Source organism: Saimiri boliviensis, chromosome 6 (assembly GCF_048565385.1).
Source record: "Saimiri boliviensis isolate mSaiBol1 chromosome 6, mSaiBol1.pri, whole genome shotgun sequence".
NCBI lineage: Eukaryota > Metazoa > Chordata > Mammalia > Primates > Cebidae > Saimiri > Saimiri boliviensis.
This window is the reverse complement of record NC_133454.1, coordinates 78,905,146-78,922,370: the sequence shown is the minus strand read 5'-3', so window position 1 is coordinate 78,922,370 and position 17,225 is coordinate 78,905,146. Positions and strand designations below refer to the sequence as shown.

The window sequence follows — 17,225 nt, the reverse complement described above, 5'->3', positions numbered from 1 at the left end:
AACCCTAGTCTCTTGACTAAAACTGGTCATATTAGAAGTTTGGCCATTTTAGAAATACTAGGTACATGAGTTGGAGCACATGTGATGCCTGGAAGATGTTAAGCAGGATGCAGAACGTCAATAAAAAAAAAATGGCTGTGGAGATCTCACCACTGTACTCCAGCCTGGTGACAGAGCAAGACTCTGTCTCAAAAAAAATCCGTCTCAAAAAAAAAAAAAAAAAAAAAAAAGGCTGTGTATATAAACCTAAAACTATCTGACAAATGTGTTGAGAAAGAGGGAACAGATTTGCCTTGAGAAAACAGGAGTAACAGGGTTTCTCTTGAATTTACATAGAAAGGCCTGGTAAGCAGCTTTCCTGGGTTAGTGTCTTGGAAGGACTAAGAAGTGGCCTGGGCTGACTCATGCCTGTAATCCCAGCACTTTGGGAGGCTGAAGTGGGTGGATCACTTGAGGTCTACTTTGTAGTCCTTGCTCTGTGTGTGTGTGTGTGTGTGTGTGTGTGTGTGTGTGTGTATTCAAGGTGTCTTTATTTGAAAAGTGCTGATAATAATGAAATAGTAATCTATTAATAAAAGTAATGATAAGGTTAATTCTCATTTAATTAGAAATGTGTAATCTCTTCCCTTTCTACATTGTGCCCCACCGTCAGACAGGTGATGCCCTCTCATTTGTATAGGGCTTCAGAAATTATGTGGAAGATAGGGATAATTGAAATGCTGGAGCAGCCAGAAAGTTGAAGACAAAACAAGCTGGCTCTCAATATGAACAAAAAATGAAAGTATGAGTTGGTAGCAGTAGTATGCTGTTGGGCAGTCTATTTCACGAGTGTTTATAACAGGAAAGATACAGTGACATCTTGTAGTGTGGGAAATAAACTGATAATAGTGTGGATGACTCTCAGCTGATGGAGACTACCTCAAAAAACAAAAATTGGATCAATTTTAGGATAGTATCCTAAATAGTATCAATTTTAGTATCAATCCAATAGTATCAATTTTAGGATATCCCAGAATGCCAGTATGCAAAGGATAGCTAACCTAGAAGTATGCATTTGCAGAGGAAAGAACTTCATCATTTCTTACTGCAGATAATTTGCAGATAATGTGAAATAGGCCTAACAGGATTGTTTTTGATATGGTAAGTTGAGGCAGTCCATGTGATGCTGAAACAGGAGAGGTTCCCTTGTCTCCTCCCTCTAAGGACATGCAATGGGGGTGTGGCTCAATTTTTTTTTTTTTTTTTTTTGGTAGAGTACTCCATCAGCTGCCCAGGCTGGAATGCAGTGGCACAATGTCGGCTCACTGCAACCACCATCTCCCAGGTTTAAGCAATTCTCCTGCCTCAGCCTCCCAAGTAGCTGGGATTACAGGCACCTGCCATAATGCCTGGCTAATATTTGTACATTTTTTTTTTTTTTTTAAGTAGAGATGGGGTTTCACCATATTGGCCAGGCTGGTCTCAAACTCCTGACCTCAGGATCTGCCCGCTTTAGCAAAGTGCTGGGATTACAGGTGTGAGCCACTGCACCAGGCCCACAGTATAGTTTTGAATACTTGAAATGTGTGGCCTGCAAGCTCTCTTTTAAAACTCTAAGAGGTTGTTAGAACCATTAAAAAAAGTTTTTTTTTTTAATGAACTTTAAATTTGAGGTAATTACAGATTTATTTGCAATTGTAAGAAATAAGACAGAGATCCCCTGTTCACCCTACCTAGCTTCTCTTATTGGTGACATCTTGTAAAACCATATAGATATTATCAGAAATTCACATCTGTAATCCCAGAACTTTGGGAGGCTGAGGTGGGTGGATCACCTGAGGTCAGGAGTTCGAAACCAGCCTGGCCAACATGGTGAAACCCTGTCTTTACTAAAAATACAAAAAAATTAGCGGAATATGGTGGCAAGCACCTGTAATCCCAGCTACTCAGGAGGCTGAGGAAGGAGAATGGCTTGAACTCAGGAGGTGGAGGTTGCAGTGAGTGGAGATCATGCTATTGCATTCAAGCCTGGGCAACAAGAGTGAAACTCTGTCTATGAAGAAGAAGAAGAAGAAGAAGAAAAAAAAGATGTTATAAGAATCAGAAACCAAAGAGTTCCATCACCATGAAAATTCTTGGGGTTGGTTGTCCTTTTATAGCCACACCCACCTACTTTCCTTTATTCACAATCACTAACTCTCAGCCTTCCCCACCATCCTTCATTTCTCCAATTTTGTAATTTCAAGAATATTATATACAGTAAATGGAATTATACAATATGTAACCTGCTGTGATTGTCTTATTCTTGTACAGGTCTACTGGTGATGAATCCTCTGTTTTGCCTGAAAATGTTTTTTAGTTTGCCTTCATTTTTGAAGGATATTTTTTCTGTTCATAAAATTCTGGGTTTGACAGATTATTTATTTATTTATTTTTAGTCCTTGTAAGATACTGTTCCATGTTTTCTAGCCTTCATTGTTTCTGATGGGAAGGCAGTGGTAATTTCAATTTCTTCCCTTTGAATATAATGTGTGTTCTTTCTTTCTAGCTCTTTTGAAGGTTTTCTCATCACTGGTTTCCAGAAGTTTGTCTGCAGTGTACTTGTGTATTATTTTACTGGCATTTATACTGCTTGGAGTCTGTTGAGCTTTTTGAGTCTGTAAATTTTTGTCTTTTACCACATTTGGAAAAATTTTGATTATTACTTCTTCAAATGTTTTCTCCCTCATTCTTTTTATTTTCCTTGTAGAACTCCCATTATACGTATGTTAGACTTGTTGCCCACACATCTCTGAGATTGTTTTCCCTGCTGCCCTTTTTTTCTTTCCCTACACACCCCCCCCCCCCCCCCCACACACACACCGAACTCCTTTCTTTCTTTTTTAGTTTACACATTTTATTTTGTAGAGATGGGGGCTTGTTGTGTTAACCAGGCTGGTCTTGAACTCCTGGCCTCAAGCAGGCCTCTCAACCTTGGCCTCCCAAAGTACTGAGGGTTACGAGTATGAGTTACCATGCCTAGCTTCTTTCTTTCTCTGATCTGTTTTTCTCTGTTTCTGATTGGATAATTTTTGTGGTTCTTTTTTCAAGGTCAGTAACTTCTCTGTTAATTCTGATCTACTTTTAAGCCAGCCCACTGCATCGTAATGTCTATTTCTCTGTTGAGATCTGTTTTTTTTTTTTTTTTTTTTTGGCCTAGTGTGTCATCCAGACTGGACTGCAGTGGCACAATCTTGGCTTACTGAAATCACTGCCTCCCTGGTTCAAGCAATTCTTCTGTCTCAGCCTCCTGAGTAGCTGGGACTACAGGCATGTGCCACCATGCCTGGCAAATTTTGTATTTTTAATAGAGACAAGGTTTCACTGTATTGGCCAGGCTGGTCTCAAACTCCTGACCTCATGATCTGCCCGCCTCAAAGTGCTGGGATTATAGGCGTGAGCCACCTTGCCAGGCTTGAGATCTATTTTTTCATTTATTATGATTATAGCTGCTTTAAAATCCCTGTTTGCTAACTCCAATATTTGAGTAAACTCAGGGTTGGTTTCTGTTGATTGACTCTTCTCTTGAGAATGGGTCATATTTTCCTGTTTCTTTATGTGCTGAGCAATTCTGGATTGTAGAGACTAGATTCTGTTACCTTCCTCCAGAGAACATTCTTTATTTTTTTTCTTTAATGTTTTCCCTGTAGTAAGTGGCAACTTAAATCTCAGTTCAGTTCTTTTACCCTTAACGTGGCTGCTTGGGGTCTGCTTCATGCATGCTTGGTTCAGGGATCAGCCAGGTTTGTAGGAAGAGTGTGCACACAGCTTTTTGGGTCTTCCATTCTCTGGTTCTCTCTGGAATTTCCCTCTTTCACTGCCCAGCTGCTGTGGTTGCCTTAAAATTTGCCCCATGGTTTCTTAAGCTAGTAAGATTATGAGTTTTTGAGTTTTACCCACTTCTTCTGACAGACAGGTACTTGCCTGACTGGAAGGCAAAAAAATGGGAAACTCACCCAGTATTATTACCTTTTTTGAAGTGCTGACCTTTCCCCCTACTTCAGAATCTTCCTGCTTTTTAATTCTCTAGACAACTTTATAATTGCCTGCAGGAAAGTTGGTCTGATGGGAACTACTCTGCCACTGGAAGCAGAACCTCTATGAATTAGATATAAAGTATTCTGTTGATAAAATCAATTTTTTTCCACTGCAGTTTCACAGATCTTTATATTATCCTCCCTATCACCTTCAAGAAGCCAGATACAAAAATGTCTTTAAGCTGGGTGTGGTGGAGCATGCCGGTAAGGGGAGCTGAAGCCAGAGGCTTACATGAACCCAGGAGTTTGAGACCAGCCTGGGCAACCTAGCTATTTCCCTGACTCTACAAAAAAATTTTAAAAGATTAGCTGGACATGGTGGTCGCAGCTACTCTAGAGGCTGAGGTGGGTGCAGTGGCACAATCACGGCTCACTACAGCCTCAACCTCCTGAGGCTCTCAGCCTCAGGAGGTTGAGGCTGTAGTGAGCCGTGATTGTGCCACTGCACCCCAGCCTGGGCAAGAGAGTGAGACCCTATCTTTTTTTTTTTTTTTTTTTTTTTTGAGACGGAGTTTCACTCTTGTTATCCAGGCTGGAGTGCAATGGCGGGATCTCGGCTCACCGCAACCTCCGTCTCCTGGGTTCAGGCAATTCTCCTGCCTCAGCCTCCTGAGTAGCTGGGATTATAGGCACGTGCCGCCATGCCCAGCTAATTTTTTGTATTTTTAGTAGAGACGGGGTTTCACCATGTTGACCAGGATGGTCTCGATCTTTCGACCTCGTGATCCACCTGCCTCAGGCTGAGCTCAGGACGTTGAGGCTGTAGTGAGCCGTGATTGTACCACTGCACCCACGTCAGCCTCTAGAGTAGCTGCGACCACCATGTCCAGCTAATCTTTTAAAATTTTTTTGCAGAGTCAGGGAAATAGCTAGGTTGCCCAGGCTGGTCTCAAACTCCTGGGTTCATGTAAGCCTCTGGCTTCAGCTCCCCTTACCGGCATGCTCCACCACACCCAGTTTAAAGACATTTTTGTATCTGGCTTCTTGAAGGTGATCTGCATGCCTTGATCTCCCAAAGTGTTGGGATTACAGGCGTCAGCCACTGTGCCCGGCCATTGAGACAGTCCTTACCAAAAAAAAAAAGAAAGAAATGAGCCAGGTGTGGTAATGTGCACCCATAATTCTAGTTACTCAGGAGGCTGGTGTGGGAGGTTCACTTGAGCCTGGGAGGTCAAGACTGCAGCGAGCTGTGATTGCGCTACTGCACTCCTGCCTGAGTGACAGAAAAAGACCCTGTCTCAAAGAAATGTTTTAATTTCTTTTCTTTTTTTCTTTTTTTTTTTTTTTTTGAGATGGAGTTTCGCTCTTGTTGCCCAGGCTGGAGTGCAATGGCGCGATCTCGGCTCACCGCAACCTCCGCCTCCTGGGTTCAGGCAATTCTCCTGCCTCAGCCTCCTGAGTAGCTGGGATTACAGGCACACACCACCATGCCCAGCTAATTTTTGTATTTTTAGTAGAGACGGGGTTTCACCGTGTTGACCAGGGTGGTCTCGATCTCTTGACCTCGTGATCCACCCGCCTCGGCCTCCCAAAGTGCTGGGATTACAGGCTTGAGCCACCGCGCCCGGCAAGTGAAACCCTATCTTAAAACAACAACAACAAATGTCAGTTTGTTTCTGGCTTGGTCAAAGCAGAACAGATAAAAAACCTATTAGAAGTTCTTGTAAGGCATGTATTTAAAGAAAAATCTGTTATGATCAATTTGAATTGTACTTCCTTGGAAGCAGATTCACAAAGATAGACTGACACATAGTTAACTAATTTTGAAATTGTTCTTAGAGATGGGCTTTAGTTCTTATATCCAGATCTGTTGATGTTTGCATAATCTGTATGTGTTGGACAAATAATGAGTTGTTGTTTCTAGGACAGTAGGACAGCTGTGGTGGTGATGTCATATCCCTAATATTGTTTGAATTTCCAAGGGTCTGAATAATTGAGAATTTAAGGTACCTGTGATACAAAGGTTTCAGGAGCTGGGCCTATGTAGGTGTTTCTGAGGATTAAGTTTTCCTACTCTTCTTTTTTTTTTTTTTCCTGATGGAGTCTCGCTATGTCATTCAATCTGGAGTGCAGTGGCATGATCTCGGCTCACTGCAACCTCCACACCGTCCCCTCTCCCCACTGCCCCCCAGGTTCAACTGATTCTCCTGCCTTGGCCTCCTGGTAGCTGGGATTATAGGCATTTGCCTCCATACCTGGCTAATTTTTGTACTTTTTAATAGAGACAAGGTTTTGCCATGTTGGCCAGGCTGGTTTCTAACTCCTGACCTCAAGTGATCCACCTACCTTAGCCTCCCAAAATGCTGGAATTACAGGCATGAGCCACTGTGCCCAGCCTCTTACTGTTCATTCTTAAAACTCAGCCCTCCGTAAATAATGAGTGAATCATTTCAATAAAAAATTTTTAGGTTTGTGAATCCTCTTCTCTTACCTTTTCTGGCACTCTTCGTAGAGTGGCTGAAATGAATGTGATTTGTTTTCAGGGCTCTTAGAAACTTCTTTATACATCTCCTTTCCCCTTGTGGCCAAAATACTTTGCTCTTGATACTGGCCCAGTCTAATTCTAATTCACAGAAGTCCTTTTGTCTAACTTTGGCACCCCGTATAGTCCTTTATTCAGAACCCAACTCTTTAACAAGACTTCTTCTCTTAGCTAACTTCAAGAGGGGGCAAATGTGGAGAGGAGGTGGTGGAGACAGAGGCTCCAACAGTCACTTTCTCCAGTGATTCATAGCCTTTCTCTCACTTTTGACCACACTTCAGATCAGCTGGTCATGCTCACCTTTGGCTCCATTCTTCATCTCATTTTTTAAAAGTTCTCCCCTTAATCACTCACCTGTCCTGTCTTCTCACACATGCATGTCATGCTGTAAGTGAGCACCTTACAGCCATTTTAGATGAGATCAGGTGTATTTAGGGTGGTTATGGCCAGACACCTAGAGCCATTTCAGGAAACCATCATTTCTTCACAGTGGACAGTAATAGCTCTCCTGATTTCTTTCTATGTTGTGATATTTCTGAGGGGATTTTCTGGCTAGTTAGGAAGAAATGAGCAAACTGATAACTGAAAGTGAAGAAGCTTAGGAGGAAGAAATAGTTTTCTTCTTTCAGACATGAATGCAGTTTAAAAATGCATGCCAAGTATTTCAGACTGTAGAGGAGATCATTATGTCAGCTGCTTGCTGCTTAATTACGTTGTACAGTAAGTGCAGGCTTACCATGGATGGGCTCTTTGCAGGTGTTACTGAAAGCTCTGAGCCTAGCTCTACATAAGCTGTAGGCCTTTGTTGCTGCAGCTATTACCAACTGCTTGCTGATTTTTGCCAATCTTCTGTAGTGAAGATTACCAGATGTATTTTGAGGAATGAAATTTGCTCAAAAAGGAAGTTTTAGAAGAATTTGTTTGGAAGAAGGGATCAGAAAATAAAAAGGAATGAAATTGTGGCACTTGCTTTTAATAACAGAAAGAAGCTTGGGCCCTATCAGAATTTGCAAATTGTGAATAAGTGAGCTGCTGCTTCTGATGATGGACAAAATCTCAGAGGAAATAGATTCGAGATTGCAGTTATAAAAGCAACAATTTTCTGACCGGAATTATTAGCTTCTGGTACAGGTACCTTAGAATTACTACAAACTTTTCTCTTTTAGAAACTTTTTTTTTTTTTTTTTTGAGACGGAGTTTCACTCTTGTTACCCAGGCTGGAGTGCAATGGCACGATCTCGGCTCACCGCAACCTCCGCCTCCTGGGTTCAAGCAATTCTCCTGCCTTAGCCTCCTGAGTAGCTGGGATTACAGGCACGTGCCACCATGCCCAGCTAATTTTTTGTATTTTTAGTAGAGACGGGGTTTCACCATGTTGACCAGGATGGTCTCGATCTCTCGACCTCGTGATCCACCCGCCTCGGCCTCCCAAAGTGCTGGGATTACAGGCTTGAGCCACCGTGCCCTGCTTTAGAAACTTTTGAGGTGCCTCTGGGATTGATTTAGGGTAAGGGACTTTCTGACTTCAGGTGCATCTCATCTTGTGATCATTGAGGGTACATATATTGAGATCATTGAGGGTACATATTTTGTCTGGTTTATCTCTAGTCCCCGAAGTATTTAAGTCCCTTGATTACTCAGTAAACAGGTATCAAATTCAATTGAATTGTCCTTGATTATGTTTCCCATATATTCCAAGACACCTAAAATTTGTTTGTTTGAACTGTTTATATGCATTTAATTTGTTCTGCACTCCCTGTTTCCTTAGGTAAAGCAATATTTGGGCAGTATACTTTCAGATAAAGCACTAGCAACTTTACAGTAATTTGGTATCAGTTGAGCTCTTCATTCTACTATACCGTATTATAATGTTTTTCAAACTGAATTCTGATCATTAGTAGGCCTGCAGTCAGCATTTTTTGTTTTAATGATACCGAGTAGGAAATAGGAGAGGACATTATATAAAGGTAAGTATTGTTTTGTGAAATTTTTGTTTTAGTTAAATTTGTGTATACACATACATGTATGTGTTTATTGCTTCATAATGTAAAATGTAATTTGTACTGGAATAATGGTCAAAAAAGTTTGAATAACACTGCTTTATTGTAATACTCTGTTATTTCGTTTATTATATAGCATTATGCCAGTACATACAGGCTTCTAAAGCCAGGGATGGTGCCAGCCCTTTCATTTCAAGTACGACTGAAGGTAAAAAAACAAAGTTGAGAACACCCAAAGCTTTCTAATGGTTCTTACATATGTCTCTCCAGTGGCATTTTGTAACCTTTGACCTTCTAACTTTCTTGTGATTTTTTTGGCCACTAGATTTTTCAGATTTATATCCCTCTAGGTGGTGGGTTCTTTGGTTCTTTCTTCATTTTAATGTTCTTATTTCATTATACTCTAGTGTTTTTAGGAGGGGGAATGGGAAAACAAAGAATTCCTGAAATTCCAAGTGATTCTGAATTGACAGAATATCTCATTAGATTTACCCTGAAATCTGCTTTGTTAATGTTCTTACGTCTTTTAGTTTCTTTGCATTTTTTCCAGAGATCATGGAAACGTATAGTTTATTCTGAATTTTAAGTAAAATATGCTTCTATAATGTTTTTGGTTGACTTTAAGCAAATTAAATGTGGCTTTTAGGGAGAAAAAAAAAGATGGATACAATCCTTGTCATTCCTTGTGCTTTCTCATGCTCTCCCAAGAAAATTAACCATTGGGTTTGTAGTAATAATTTCATTTTGAAGAAGAACTGATAGCTAGTGATGTCTAACATTAACCATGCTATACTTTTTCAGCTTTTTTACTGATCTGATAACTTTAATGCCTTTCCTATTCTTAGATGGTTGGCATACTAACCCCCTTGCCTTCCTTTCCGTACCTTGCTGGACTACCAAGCTCAGACATTAATAACCTTGTGACTTAAAGGGATTTTGTAGAGATGATTTGCTTCATTCTTTTTCTTACAGGGGAAAATTTTGAGCAGACCCCATTGAGACGAACATTCAAGTCTAAGGTTCTTGCACGATATCCTGAGAACGTAGAATGGAATCCCTTTGACCAAGATGCGGTAGGAATGGTTAGTATTTGTTAGCTATAGTATGTGATAATTTACAGAGTAATTTGTAATAGGATTGTGAGTTCAGGCTGTGGTAGCAGTGGTCTCACCAAATACCAATAACTTTTGAAGAAAGGATTATAATGCATATTGTTTATTATTCTGCATTTTGGTCAATATATCAAATATTCAGAATATATTAAATACAATAAAAGTTATAATGTGTTTCTGTTGTGTCAGAGAAATACATAGTATTGTGTCAGTGAACTTATTTTGTGGCCCTGAGCTGTTGATTATTGCACTGCGATTATGTGATGAGTGAATTTTAAACTTCATTAGTTTAAAATTGTTTTCTCTTATTCTGCACTGTATATATCTGAGTTATATGACAGAAGTAGGTATTTTGTTTCATCATAATTTTATTTTCATTTTTTTGTTTTGTCATAATTTTAGAAAGGAGAGCATTTAAAATCTCATGTGGAAGAATATACCACTAAATAGAGTAAACTAACCTTTATTGAATATTCACCTTGTGCTAGACACTCTAATAAACATTTTACATGAATTAACTTATTTAATCTTCACAATACTCCTTACATAGGTAGTATTAAATAAACACATACACACGTACATATTTTACAGATGAGGAAATTAAGATCCAAAGAGGTTAGGTAATGTATTCAAGCACACATGGCTAATAAGTAGTTGAGTTGGAGTTTGAACGCTGTAGTCTGATTCCAGACCACTGCTCTTAACCTTATCTTTGTACTGCCTTTATTACATTTGTTTTTGAGACAGGGTCTCACTCTGTTGCCCAGGTTGCTGGAGAGCAGTGGTGTGATCTCGGTTCATTGCAGTCTCATCCTCCTTAACTCAAGTGATCCTCCTACCTCAGTCACCCAAGTAGCTGGGACTGCTAGTGTGTGACACTATGCCCAGCGAATTTTTGTATATTTTTTATAGAAAAAGGGTTTTGCCATATTGTCCAGGCTTTTCTCAAATTCCTGGGCTCAAGCAATCTGCCCACCTTGTCCTTCCAAAGTGTTGCTACTGTAGGCGTGAGCCATCACACTGGCCTTTCTATTAGATTTTCTACTGACTCAATTTTTTTATTTTTTATTTTTATTTTTTGAGACAGAGTTTCACTCTTGTTGCCCAGGCTGGCATGCAATGGTGCTAACTTGGGTCACTGCAACCTCCACCTCCCGGGTTCAAGTGATTCTCCTGCCTCAGTCTCCCAAGTAGCTGGGATTACAGGCATGCGCTACCACGCCCGGCTAATTCTATTAGATTTTAAATAGCATTCTGTAGTTTTAACAGGATAGTCTTGTTTGATGCTCACAAAAAACCCTGAGAAGTAGACAGAGGAAACTGTGTTATTATTTCACAGATGAAGAAACTGTCTTAGAGAGCCTTAAGTTTTTTGATTCCTAGCCCAGTGTTTATTTCATTTTAACAGAAATACCTAGTCTTTGGGAATTCAAGTTTAAGGCATTTGTATAGCCAGGTTCATGTAAAACTGGAAAATGGGAACTGATTCAGGTCAGTTTGATTAACTTCCAAGTTTCTTTATATAACCCATCTGAATTAGAGTGAAAACAGTAAATCTTTATCCTGATTATGTCATCTGCTTGGTTTATATGAAATGAACATACTTTTTGATGTGAAAAGAAGTTTTACTAATGACAAAATTTTGTGAGGTGATAGTCCAAAATTATTTACAAGTTTGTTTTATTTTTAGGTATAAAGTTGCATCTATCTGGTTTTTAAATATATTTTTAGCATCATCTCCTAAGTTACATATCTTGCTCTCTGTCATACTGTCATGCTTAACCACTTACCATTTCCTAAATTCTCTAAGTTTTCTTTTAAGTCCATGTCTTTGTGCATTTTCTTCTTGTCCCTGAAATACCCTTCTATCCCTTGTGTACCTGTTGAACTCTAACATTACCTTTTTTTTTGGTTACAGAGTCTTGCTCTGTTGCTCAGGCTGGAGTGCAGGGCATGATCTTGGCTCACTGCAACCTCTGCCTCCTGGGTCAAGTGATTTTTTATGCTTCGGCCTCCTGTGTAGCTGGAATTATAGGTGTGCACTAGCATACCTGCCTAATTTTTGTATCTTTAGTAGAGACAGAGTTTTGCCATGTTATCCAGGCTGGTCTTGAACGTGTAGCTTCAAGCAATCCACCTGCCTTCACTTCCCAAAGTGCTGGGGGTTACAGGCATGAGTTACTGTGCCTGGCCCATTTTTGAAGCTTTTTCTGATATTCCCAGGCTGAGTTGTCTGTTCTGTGTTCCCATAGTACTTCGTATATACTTCTGTGTATCCTTGCTGACTGCATTATGATTTTATTTACTTGTGTGTCTTCCGTTAGAAAGAGAGAGCTTTAAGCCAGATAAATACTCAGCTTAGTAGGTGCTCTGTAAATAAATAAATCATGATGGTGTTCTGAAAAGAGAATCGCCAGTGAGTGTTCTCACTGCTTGTTGCCTTGTTGTCTTTTGCAGCTATGTATGCCCAAAGGGCTGGCATTCAAGACCCAGGCTGATCCCAGGGAGCCCCAATTCCATGCCTTTATTATCACAAGGGAGGATGGCTCTCGGACATTTGGGTTTGCCCTCACATTTTATGAAGAGGTGACTAGCAAGCAGATCTGCAGTGCAATGCAGACCCTCTACCACATGCACAATGCTGAGTATGATGTCCTACATGCTCCCCCTGCTGATGGCAGAGACCAGAGCGGCATGGAGGATGGTGAAGACACTCCTGTGACCAAACTGCAGCGCTTCAACTCCTATGACATTAGCCGGGACACTCTCTATGTCTCTAAATGCATCTGCCTCATCACGCCCATGTCTTTTATGAAGGCATGTCGGAGTGTGCTGGAGCAACTCCACCAGGCAGTCACTTCACCTCAGCCCCCTCCACTGCCCCTTGAGAGCTACATATACAACGTACTCTATGAGGTGCCACTCCCACCTCCTGGCCGGTCCTTGAAGTTTTCTGGGGTCTATGGGCCAATAATCTGCCAGAGACCAAGTACCAATGAGCTTCCCCTATTTGACTTTCCTGTCAAAGAGGTTTTCGAACTGCTCGGGGTAGAGAATGTGTTTCAGCTTTTTACTTGTGCCCTTTTGGAGTTTCAAATCCTGCTCTACTCACAGCGTAAGTCAATGCTTACTAGAGCTTCCTGTCTACCTAAGGTTTCATTTCTTTTCATGTTCAGATACAGTGGTGCCGACTGTAAAGGTTAAGAACTATTACAGTTTGAGCAAAACCCAGATCTTTTGGAGGTAGGTGGTGGATGGCAAATTGATGAACATGAGAGGACCAATATTTCTGATTAACTGTCTTCATGGCCTTTTGCTGGGCATTCACTCTTGGAGGGGAACACTGCTTCCTGATGTCCCTTCTGATTTAAGCTGAAAAGAGGGGTGAGTAGGAGATGATGGTCACAGGAAGCCGACATTCCATCAATTCTGTTCTGTCATTCTGCGGAGCTACTTCTGCCTTTTCACAAAGGATAATCCTTGATAGATTGAGAAAATATATTTGAGAAAATGTGGATGTGTTGCTTCTTTTTGTTGTTTGCTTAACTGAATTGTTTTTATAAATGCGAGGTTGAGTGTGAGCAGCATATTTGGACAAAATAGTAAAGTAGATCAGAAAGAAACATATGCTTACTTGATAAGCCAGGCTAGTAACATGAAATTCATTCATCCAGTACATATTTACTGAGAATGCCTATGTGCTAGACATTGTTTCAAGGGTAGTGGTGGACAAGACAAAAATTGTTGCTATAGTGGAACTTAAATTTTAGTGGGAAAGAGAGGTGGTTAAATAAATACATAAAATATGTTGTTTATAAGGTACTTAAGGGTTATAAAGAAAAATAGAACAGAGAAAGGTATAGCATTTGGGGAAGAGAAGTTCCAGTTTTTATTTTTATTTTTATTTTTATTTTTATTTTTTTTTGAGACGGAGTTTCGCTCTTGTTACCCAGGCTGGAGTGCAATGGCGCGATCTCAGCTCACCGCAACCTCCTCCTCCTGGGTTCAGGCAGTTCTCCTGCCTCAGCCTCCCGAGTAGCTGGGATTACAGGCACACGCCACCATGCCCAGCTAATTTTTTGTATTTTTAGTAGAGATGGGCTTTCACCATGTTGACCAGGATGGTCTCGATCTCTTGACCTCGTGATCCACCCACCTCAGCCTCCCAAAGTGCTGGGATTACAGGCTTGAGCCACCGTGCCTGGCCGAGAAGTTCCAGTTTTTAACAGGGTGGTTAGGTAGGCATCTCTGAGTGACCTGTTAATATCTGTAGGAAAAGTATTCCTGGCAAAGGGCACAGGAAATACAAATGGTCTAAGACAAGAATGTGCTTCATGTTTTCCAAAATAAGGAGGCTGGGTGAATGGAATGGAGTAAATGAGCAGGAGTCTATAGTAGGAGATGATGTTAGAGACTTAACAGTAGGAGATGGTTTTAGAGATTTAACAGGAGGCCAGATTGTATAGAATCTTGTAGGCCATTGTAAGGACTTTGGCTTTTACACTTGGATAGCCATCAGAGGTTTTAATTTTTTTAAATTTTTTTATTTTAAAATAATTTCTAGCTTATGAAAGAGTTGCAAGGAGTATTCTAGGGTCTCTTGTATACCCTATCCCAAATTCGCCAGTTGTTAACATTTGCCTAATTTCCTTTACTACCATCTCTCTCTCTCTGTGAACATAGAGAGTTATTAACCATTCAGAGTTGTTGCAGATTCCTAAATTCTCGAATGTTTATTTCCTAAGAATAAAAACATTCTCTTAAGTAACTGTCTTTGATCAAATTTGGGAAATCTAGCATTGATACAATACTATATTAAAGTTTCTCTAGTACCCAATAATGTCTGTTATGATAATTTTTAAAAGTTTGTGACCAGGCGCAGTGGCTCACACCCATAATCCCAGCATTTTGGGAGGTCGAGGTGGGCGGATCATGAGGTCAGGAGTTCGAGACCATCCTGGCTAACATGGTGAAACCCTGTCTCTACTAAAAATACAAAAAATTTGCCAGGTATGGTGGCACGTGCCTGTAATCCCAGCTACTCTGGACACAGAGACAGGATAATCACTTGAACCCAGGAGGTAGAGGTTGCAGTGAGCCGCGATCGAACCACTGCAGTCCAGCCTGGGTGACAGAGCGAGACACCGTCTCAAAAAAGAAAAAAAAAAACCTTATTCAGGATCTAGTGCAATATCATGCATTGCTTTTAGTTGTGAGTTTCTCAGCCTTTGTCTTTCATGACATAGATGTTTTGAAGAGTATAAGCAAGTTATTTTATAGAATGTCCCTTAATTTGGTTTTGTCTGATGTTTTCTTATGATGAGATTCAGATTATAAATTTTTCCAGAAATACCATAGAAGTGATGATGTTCTTCTCTCTATTAGGAGGCACATACTGTCAGTTTTCGTGGTTATAGGAGGCAGCCATATGATGTCATTTTGTCCCATATTTGGTGATACTAATCTGCTCACTTGGTTAAGATGGTGTCTGCGGTTTCTTAACTGGAAAGTTATAATTTTTCCCTTGGTAATTAACATGTAAGTTGTGAGGAGATACTTTGAAACTAATTATTCTGTTCTTTTTTAAAGTTTTGCCTAATCTTTTTTAAAAGTTTTTATTTTTTGTATCATATTTGCAGTTTACAGATGTCTAATAGTTTAGCATCTACTGATGATTATATTCTGAATTAGTTATTTCTAGGATGGTTGCAAAATGATGATTTTCTTTTTTTCCTTTTTCCCTTTTTGAGGCAGGATCTCACTCTGTTGCCCAGGCTGGAGTTCCGTAGTGCCATTATGGCTCACTGCAGCCTCATCCTCCTGTGCTCAAGTGATCCTCCCACCTCAGCTTCCTCAGTAGCTGGGGCTACAGGCACGTGCCACCATGCCTGGCTAATTTTTTTTATTTGTTATGAAGATGGGGTCTCACTATATTGCCCAAGCTGATCTCAAACTCCTGGGTTCAACCTTCTGCCTTGGCTTCCCAAAGTGCTGGGATTACAGGTGCCACTGTGACCAGCCTTAAAAAAATTATTTATTTATTTAAAGAAATAAGATCTTACTCTGTTGCCCAGGCTAGAGTGCAGTGGCACAATAATGGGCCAGTGCAGTCTTGATATTCTGGGCTCAAGTGATCTTCCTGTTGTAGCCACCCAAGTAGCTGGAACTACAGGTGCCCACCACCATGCCTGGCTAATTAAAAAAAAAATTTGTTTTTAGTGGAACTAGGGTCTGGCTTTATTGCCCAAGCTGGCAAAATGGTGTTTTTTTTTTTTTTTTTTTTTTTTTTTTTAAATTTGAGATGGAGTCTTGCTTTGTCAGCCAGGCTAGAGTGCAGTGCCACAATCTTGGCTCACTGCAACCTCCATCTCCTGGGTTCAAGCAGTTCTCCTTCCTCAGCCTCCTCAGTAGCTGGGATTGCAGGCACCTACCACCATGCCCAGCTAATTTTTTTTTTTTTTTTTTTTTTTTAAATAGAGATGGGGTTTCAACATGTTGACTTGCCAGGCTGGTCTTGAACTTCTGACCTCAGGTGATCCGCCCGCCTTGGCCTCCTGAAATGCTGGGATTGAAAGAGCACATACCTCATGTAAAGTAGACAGCTATGAATTAGCTCCAGTTAATTCCTTGTGGGTATACTGGCCTGATGTGACTAAATATTCTTGTATTTCATGAGGACCCAGATTTTTTATATGAAATCTCTAATTTTTTTTTTTTGGAGACAGAGTTTCACTCTTGTTACCCAGGCTGGAGTGCAATGGCGTGATCTCGGCTCACCGCAACCTCCGCCTCCTGGGTTCAGGCAATTCTCCTGCCTCAGCCTCCTGAGTAACTGGGATTACAGGCACGTGCCACCATGCCCAGCTAATTTTTTGTATTTTTAGTAGAGACGGGGTTTCACCATGTTGGCCAGGATGGTCTCAATCTCTTGACCTTGTGATCCACCCGCCTCGGCCTCCCAAAGTGCTGAGATTACAGGCTTGAGCCACCGCACCCGGCCGAAATCTCTGATTTTTAAATATTGGCAACAATGTTCTTCTTAAACACTGTAGGCCAAACATTATCTGTTGGCTGAATGTAGTTCCTGAGGCTTCTCTTTGCAACTTATAGTTTAAGATATGAAGTTACAGCCTCCTGTCTCTGGGTGAAATATAGACTTGGACAAATCATATTGCTTTCCTAGCTATTTATTGGCTGGAATTTGATAAAAATAATTTGAAATGAAACTTAGTTAAATATGGAAGAACTCTTGTTTAGAACAGAACAGAGAGGAGGAAACCAAACTATATAGAGTGTTAGAAGATACAGTAGGCTTTTAGGTACCTATAATACAGTGTGTGTGTGTTGGGGGGTTGTTTAGAGGCAAGGAAAGGAGGATTGAAACAAATATGATGAACACAGTGGAAAAATAACATTGTTCCATCTGAGCTGCTTCTGTATTTCCTAGAATATGGGTTCTTGTATCCATAATAAGAATTTTATAAGAGGTTCTAATGTAATTGAGATGGTTAGTATGTAGAATTGAATTGAACTTAGGACCTAAAGTCATGCTGAACATGGACAAGATAAAGCTTTT

At 40.5% G+C, this 17,225-nt stretch overlaps 1 protein-coding gene across 4 annotated transcripts in view; it reads left to right on the top strand.

Annotated features, from left to right (window-relative positions):
- The window catches only part of DENND5A (DENN domain containing 5A), a 131,825-nt gene that overhangs the window by 41,500 nt on the left and 73,100 nt on the right, over window positions 1-17,225 (top strand). For 2 of the 4 annotated variants that reach the window (XM_039470495.2, XM_039470497.2), the window contains exons 2-4: window positions 8,674-8,745; window positions 9,510-9,619; window positions 12,107-12,764. In XM_039470495.2, coding sequence (XP_039326429.1) covers window positions 8,674-8,745; window positions 9,510-9,619; window positions 12,107-12,764 — 840 coding nt within the window. The remainder of the gene's footprint in view (window positions 1-8,673; window positions 8,746-9,509; window positions 9,620-12,106; window positions 12,765-17,225) is intronic. The other 2 variants (XM_039470496.2, XM_039470498.2) reach the window with 1 other exon arrangement.